The sequence below is a fragment of the Rattus norvegicus genome, chromosome 15 (assembly GCF_021556685.1).
Source record: "Rattus norvegicus strain SHRSP/BbbUtx chromosome 15, alternate assembly SHRSP_T2T, whole genome shotgun sequence".
Taxonomy (NCBI): Eukaryota; Metazoa; Chordata; class Mammalia; order Rodentia; family Muridae; genus Rattus; species Rattus norvegicus.
This window is the reverse complement of record NC_141548.1, coordinates 31,511,645-31,518,761: the sequence shown is the minus strand read 5'-3', so window position 1 is coordinate 31,518,761 and position 7,117 is coordinate 31,511,645. Positions and strand designations below refer to the sequence as shown.

Here is a 7,117-nt window from a genome sequence, read left to right as displayed (position 1 = left end):
CACTCACTGCTGTCCCGGTCCAGGGACAACTCTACCAGCCTCCTAGTCTCAAAGGACCATTGCTAACGTGTTACACATTCAGAGGCCCACAGTGACTCACTTCCTGCAGTCAGGCACAAACTCCTTTGCTGACATTTAAGGCCCTTTGTGGTCGGGCTCCAAATCTTTCCCGTGCTCCTCTCTTACCCTCCTCTTCGTGTCCCTAAGGTTTCCATCCAAATGCACAGCCATCTGGTCCCTTATTGGCCCTGTGTGTTTTCCTGCATTTTCAAATCTGAACTGCTCTACGCACAGGAGTCACAGGGCTCCTCACGGCACTCTAGCCAAGCCATATCCCCCTGCCTTTCACCACAGCCATCGCACATGCCCACTGTTATCCCCACATCTTCTCTGCTATGGTTCTAGCTCCTCTGTGTTAAATCGCAGGTTTAAAGCTAGAACCAGAGCACGTGACGCGTAGAATCTCTGTCTGGCTGTTTACTAGATAACTGCAGGCAAGTTACTGAAAAGGTTTCTTCTACTGTAAAGCAGACAGCAACACCTTATAAGGTCTTTAAGGAATTGACGAAGTTAAATCTATTCCTAAGGATAACTCCATTATTGGCAATCCTACCTCATCTTCTGCTGGGCAGCCCCGCTCCCTAACTACAAGGACTTAGGAAGAACCCCACCTCTCTTTACCTGATTGTAGGACGCTGCATGGGGTGGGTTGGAGGCCCAGTTCTCTAGCACTCAGGTAGCTGAACTAAAATGTCTAGAGGTGAGGAGAGCTGCTGCCTCTGCTTTCTTTGTTCAAACTTATGGCTCAGGCAGCAGCGGCGTGGGTGTCCCCAGGGGAGGCAATGACAGCTTCAGTTCTCACACGGGCTTTGCAGGTGACAGCTGGAGCTGTGAGGCCCTGCCAGGGAAGGCAAAAGCCCACCTTAGCATGCTCCAGGTAATGGGCACCCAGGGGGACACAGTCTCCACCTTGAACTAACCCAAGTCAAAGCGGGGTGACTCTGAAACTCTCCACCTGGTCCCTGCAGGATGAGGAGGATAAAGAGTCAGGACCCAGACCTGGAGCCTGGGACTCTGCCAGATCACCTCTGGGTCTGTTTCTCTCCAGATCCATTGTCTTACTATTGTTGAGGGCCTGTCCCAAGACCAAGCCAACTCCAGACCTTTCCTAAAGATCCTAAAGATGTCCAGTCCTTGCTTCCAGGGTCTCCCAAGTTCTCCTACCCGTAAGAGAAGCTTCCCTTCTCATCTCCTTTTCTGGGAACCACCAGAACAGAAAGCCAAGATAAACACAGTGCAATAGAAAAAAAATTTATTGGAAAGGGGAAAGGGTGGCCCTTGCTGGTGCCTCCTAGTCCCTGGCCACAGGGGTTTCTAGCGCTCAGCTCTACCTTAGGGTATCTAAATGTCGAGAGTCTGCCCACATCTTCACTTCAGTAACCTTAAACGAAACATGCTATCGTAGATTGCTAAGTCAGAGTCCAATTTCAAGAATAACTTCCAGCCCTTTCTTTTAAGAACGTCTTAAGGGCAAAGTGGACCAGGACAGAGGACAAGAGAAATATTTTCAGTCATCTCTGGAAGAGTCATCTCTGGGTTTCTACCTTTAAAACTTGCTTAAAGGTAAGGCATGTTCAGAGTACTGAGGAGGTCAACTCCATCCAGGAGGCTTACAAAGCACTTTTCCAGTTCTAGCTGTTGGAGTCTCTTCCGGGAGAGGTGGTTTCTTGCAAGTTAATAATAACAATAAAAAAATACCTTGCAGCACGGATTTCTTCCCTGTCTTGCAGGTCTTGAGGCGCAGTGTGGGGTTGGCTGTTCAGACCAGGCGAGGTGGTGGTGGTGGACCTACCAGCTACCCGGCCCCGCCTCCCCATCACACCAGGGCATCCTGGGTATTTTTGGTTTCCTAGACGGACTGGAGTGGGGTGAGGGGGCGAGCGGAGGGCACGGTGACCATGGCGACTGCAGTGACCATGGCGACCGTGGCTCAGAGCACAGAGAGGTCGTGACACGACCTGGAGCGTTGCTTGAAGAACTTGGCGTTGCGCGGCACCAGGTTGGCGAGGAAGCGCTTAGCTTTCTTGGTGAGGCTCTCGCGGCGCGTAGGCGGCGCGGGGCCGTCCGGGCTGCTAGGTTCCGGCCGCTGGCCCCCGGCATGACCCCGGCCCCGCCGCAGCCTGATCTGACGCACAGCGCCCTCGAAGAGCTCACGAGTGTTGTGGTGGAGAGCGGCTGATGTCTCTATGTGCTTGCAGCTCAGCGTCCCGGCCAGATGGCGACCCTCTGCAGAAAGGGAACAGCAGTTCAGGCACCTGCTGGGTAGCTTTGCCTATGACTAGGGTGGGCTAGCACAGGTGGGGCAGGAAATGGGGGAGGAACCACAGAATCCCAGCTCAGAACTGGACTGGAATTCTAGGGTAGAGGTGCAAAAGGGTGGACAAGGTGCCCAGGAGGAGCAGTGAAGGCTAGTGAAGGACTTCAGAAGCTGGGTAGTGGGGTTCTTTCCTGACCCACCAGTGACCCACGCACCAGTTGGGGTAAAAGGCCTCCTCCTGGAGATTTTAAATACAGAATGGGTTCAGGATACACACCCTCCAGTGACACCTCCCGGGAACGGGCCAGGTCACTCTTATTTCCAACAAGGATGACAGGTAGGTCGTGGTGGGGCCTCCCAGCCCGGAGTCGAAGAAGGGTTTCAGGAACTTTGGAGAAGCTTCGTCGATCTGTGACTGAAAAGACGATGAGAAAGGCGTCCCCCGTCTGAAGGCAGTGGTCCTGCAGCCATCCTCCTGCGTCTCCCTGCAGATGAGCAGAGAATCATGAAATGCTTGGGTTAGAGGCATTGAGAAGGTCTAGAACCTGTATCACAACGACCGGAGACCAAGAACCAACTGTGCGAGAGCCACTTGCTCGGCACTGGGAGCTAGTTAATGGCAGAATTTCAATGCTCAGAGGCCACGTCAGAGAACTGGAGAAATAGGATCTCATAGTAGGTTAACTATCTACTTTCTTTTTTTTTTTTTTTTTTTCTTTTCTTTTTTTCGGAGCTGGGGACCGAACCCAGGGCCTTGAGCTTGCTAGGCAAGTGCTCTACCACTGAGCCAAATCCCCAACCCCATCTATCTACTTTCTTAGACTTAGAAGACTGTTAGGAATATGGAAGGGCTGGGGATGTAGCACAATTAGTAGAACTGCACTGAGTTCAGTTCCCAGCATGTTGTAAGCTTGTAATCCCCCACACAGCAGGCTAAGGCAAGAGGAGTGTTGTGAGTTCCAGACCAGTGTGGGCTACAGTGTGAGACCCTGTTTCCCAAAATAAAGAATTTAAAAAAATAATTTAAAAAGTAACAGAATGTAAGGGGTTGGGGATTTAGCTCAGTGGTAGAGCGTTTGCCTAGCAAGCGCAAGGCCCTGGGTTCGGTCCCCAGCTCCGGAAAAAAAAAAAAAAAGTAACAGAATGTAGCCTCTCCTTCCTATATAGTACTATTATGTTCCTGTTCAGAAGCCCCTTCATACTGATTCCATAGAGACTTCTTGTCCTGTCACATCAGACTTTCAGGCAGAAGTATTTTATGAATGGTTCAGTTTCTGTGTATTTAACCTGACTTGAAGCTGAAGGGTTTGTCAAATTCAGCTTCTAACGTTTGTCTGAGCCAAACGGTCCCTGGAAAATGATGGGTATGACAACCAGGAGCCATAATAGGCATTGCCAAGGTGGGCCTTTTCTCCTTGAGATGTGCTAATGCAGAGTCATTGCTAGCCATGATTCGAGCCAGGATGGGTAATGCCAGCAACTTCAGCCAGACTGCTCTTCCCCAGTCCCTGCAGAGAGAGTCACAGCTACATCTTAGTCCTCACCTGTTCCCAGATGTCATAAACAATTAAAGTCACTTCTTCTTTGTCCACCATGATCCGTCTCTCATAGGTGTCCTCTGTTGGGAAAGAAGGGACAAAACATGAGGAGGTTCCCCAACATTCGTGAGATCTGGTATCCAGGAACACCTCCCAGCATTAGGGAATCTCCTCAGGGATACCTCATAGAAAGCATTGGAGACATTTCTCTTAGATGCTGTCCTCCAGAGACACGGCACAAACACTTTCGTACCTGACTAGAGTCCTACAGGGTGCCCCCGAATACCTGAGTTCTCCATCTCGTGAGCATTGTCTCCCTGGAGACCTCCGAAAGTGCCTGCTAGAGTGCTCTTGCCCACGCCACTCTCTCCCAGGAGCATGACCTTAAAGACACCATCTTTTTGGGCCAGGGCTGCCTCCCCTGAGCCCAACGAGTCAGAGGAGCCAGAGGAAGAGGCCTGAGGTGGCCAGTCAAGCTCATCCACAGCTTGAGCCCGCCGCAGCTGGTGTTTGTAGGGCACAGGCATACTTCCTCTTCGTCTGGGGACCCCAGGAGCAGGAGGTGGCCCACCTCTGTCCAACTCTGCCAACAGTTTCTCTGGCTTCTGCTTCAGAAGTGTCGTATCGGCTTCTAGAGAAGGAGAGAAAAGCTATGGGTGAGGTATATTTAGACATCTGATGAGGGGTTAATTCAAGCTGCTGCTTCAGAAGCCCAGCTACACCCAGCTAAAGACCAGGACCCCAAAAGAACTGAGAGTCATTAGTCTAGCCTTGTGTACTAAAATTCCCCCGAAACTCAAAGCGATGAACTTTCAAGGAGCTGGCATGATAGCTTCCCTCGTTGAGCCTAGCCACATGTTCAAAACTTGTGTCACTTAGGTCCTGTGCACAGGGTTGCACACCACTCACACCTCACACTGACACAGGCACACCCCTACACTAGGCCCAGTGGGTTGGGACGCTATATCTTTCCACTAATGGGCCCTGCCTCGTCTTTCTTCCTGCACCTGAGTCCCCGGACTGGCAGGTGTAGGCAGAATCGGAAACTTCACAGGGGCCTTATTCCTAGGTCTGGGGGAGGAGGGCTGGAGAAGGGGAGTGCACTGTTTCCAGTGTCCCCGTAGGTAAGCGAGCATCTCATGCGGGTGTGTTTGTGTGTGAGAGAGAATCCTCCTGGATTCTTGCCTGTCCTGGCGGCGAGTGGGAGAGAATGTTGTATTCGTGGGGAGGTAGTGGTGGTGGAGAGTGTGTGTGAGGAGGATGACAATTCAAGGGTTGGGGTAACTAGAGGAACAACAACCGACACAACAAAGGGGGATGGAGCGAGGCTATAAATAGCACAGGATCAATATTTGGCAGGCAGCCAAAGATGGAGCTAGACGAAGCCCTTACAACAGGTCCCTAGGGAAGCCCCCTTAGCTGGGGATTCCTAGGTTTGTGGGCTGCTTCTTTTCTTTCCCCTTCCCCCAGGGCAGTCTCTGCCTAACAGGGATGAGGTTAACCTAGGGGCCAAGTGCCAGTTTCTCTGGCAAAGCCCTGAGCGCGTTGGGGGAGGGGCACTTTGGCAGCTTTCCCCCTTTGGCTGTCCGGGGAATCTCAAAAGTGCAGGGGTCTCCTTTGCCGCATTTGCTCTTCCCTTCCCGTCGGACCCTGCCCAGACCTTCCCACCAAAGCTTCAGCTTCCCCGCCCATAGCTTCAGTCACATCCTATTCCCCTTAGCCCTCACCTGGTGTGGGTGTCCCTGATGGGGAGGCCTGGCGGCTGCTAGAAGAACAAAGTGCTACGGTTTCGGTGTCCGCGTCCATGTCGGTGTCAAGGTCCGTGTGCATTGACGTGCATGTGCGAGTGCAGCCCGGCGGCTCACAGCACCGGATCCTCACTCAGCAGCACTGTCAGCTTTTCCCTTTAAATACTACCCCCCCACCCCATTCCCCCCCCCTCCGCTCCAGACACCTGGGGAAATTGCCCCGCCTCCTGATGAGGTCACATATGCTAATGAGCAGTGATGTAAGCGGGATTCCCTCCTTCTGTCTCCCTGCTTTTTCTTTGTGTCACTTCCCTCTGGGAGCATACTCCCTGCATAGGCACAGCTTGGCACACAGGGAGAACCGAGCAGCCAGAGGAACAGAAGTGTAGGTTTCAGAAGGCAGTGTGGAGGCAGGAGGCTGCGGATAAAGGAGTTGAGAGTGGCAGGAGGCAGACACCCGGAGAGCCTGAGGACTTTCGCTCCAGGGTTCAAGACTATAAGCCTTGTCTATTGTTTCCAGTCCCCACCCCACCGTCCAGCTCAGGGTGGGTGCTCAGTGGCTAAAGAGTGTGATAGGCTAACTAAAGGCTAACTGGAAAGACAAATGAATCAAGAGATGACGAAGCTGGGGAATGGCTACTCTACTGTCGAGGTCCTTCACTCTGTCTCCTCTGGAGTAAGAGCTGCAAGAGTCTGCAGGCAGATGAGAGAGCTCTGAGGAGGGAAGTCCCCTTGTACAGTTGCATTTGCCTTCACCTCTCTCCGCTAGGTGGGCACGGCCAGAGTTAATCTATGGGAAACCAGAACCGGCAACTCCTTGACTGTTCCTTGTCTGCTCAGTTTCCTTTTCTCTCAGGTTCCCATTCGTGTTACCCTCCTTCTACGTACCCCGTACCCCGGTACCTCTCTGCTTCACCCTATTTTGCCAAGTACTTGCCTATGTTAGCTCTCTTCCTTTTCATGACTAAGGTTTAGAATGGTTGGTGGGTGGCCTGTCCCCAAAGCACTCTTGCAAAGTATCATTTTGTACGATTCCCACCTTTATACTCCCCATGCCGAGACAACCCACCATTTCTAAACAAAGTTGCTCACTTTCTCTAAAATATCCGCGACCTTCTTTTATTGGTGATGTATTTTGTCATTCTCGGAGAACTTTCCCATGGAAGAAACCACAGGTAACCCTGGGAGTCTGTGTAGTGCCCCTGATCTAGGGATCAGCCCCCGAGCAGGGTCTGAAGGGGCTGATAGAACTCATGCTCTGAACTCCCCAGGCCTTCAGTTTCCACTCACAGTCGATCGTTCTGGGTTGCTTCTCTGCTGCTGTGATAAAACCCAGGAACACGCTTGGACAGAAAGGGTTTATTTGGCTGTCAGGTTACACTGCATCATCAGGGGAAGCCGAAAGAGGAACACAAGAAGGGAGCTTGGCTGGAAATCAGGCCAAGCTCTGGACTACTCGGCGAACTTTCTTATAGAGTTCAGGGCCCTTGCCCAGAGTAGCACTATGGACAGTG

The 7,117-nt window shown here is 52.0% G+C and overlaps 1 protein-coding gene across 1 annotated transcript; it reads right to left on the bottom strand.

Moving 5' to 3' along the window:
* Window positions 1-1,290: 1,290 nt before the first annotated feature.
* On the bottom strand, window positions 1,291-5,769 carry Rem2 (RRAD and GEM like GTPase 2). Its single transcript, NM_022685.2, has 5 exons — window positions 5,583-5,769; window positions 4,142-4,486; window positions 3,862-3,935; window positions 2,595-2,802; window positions 1,291-2,286 (listed from the first exon to the last, which is right to left on the bottom strand). Exons 1-5 carry the CDS (start codon window positions 5,683-5,685, stop codon window positions 1,991-1,993), a joined length of 1,026 nt encoding a protein of 341 aa, NP_073176.2. The 5' UTR covers window positions 5,686-5,769; the 3' UTR covers window positions 1,291-1,990.
* Between the last annotated feature and the right edge of the window lie 1,348 nt (window positions 5,770-7,117).

Coding starts and splice junctions, on each gene's coding strand:
- Rem2 (NM_022685.2), bottom strand. CDS start 5,685: ATGCACACGGACCTTGACACCGACATGGACGCGGACACCGAAACCGTA. Junction 4,487..5,582: donor ATCAGGGACACCCACACCAG/GTGAGGGCTAAG, acceptor CTCCTTCTCTAG/AAGCCGATACGACACTTCTG. Junction 3,936..4,141: donor TCACGAGATGGAGAACTCAG/GTATTCGGGGGC, acceptor CTTTCCCAACAG/AGGACACCTATGAGAGACGG.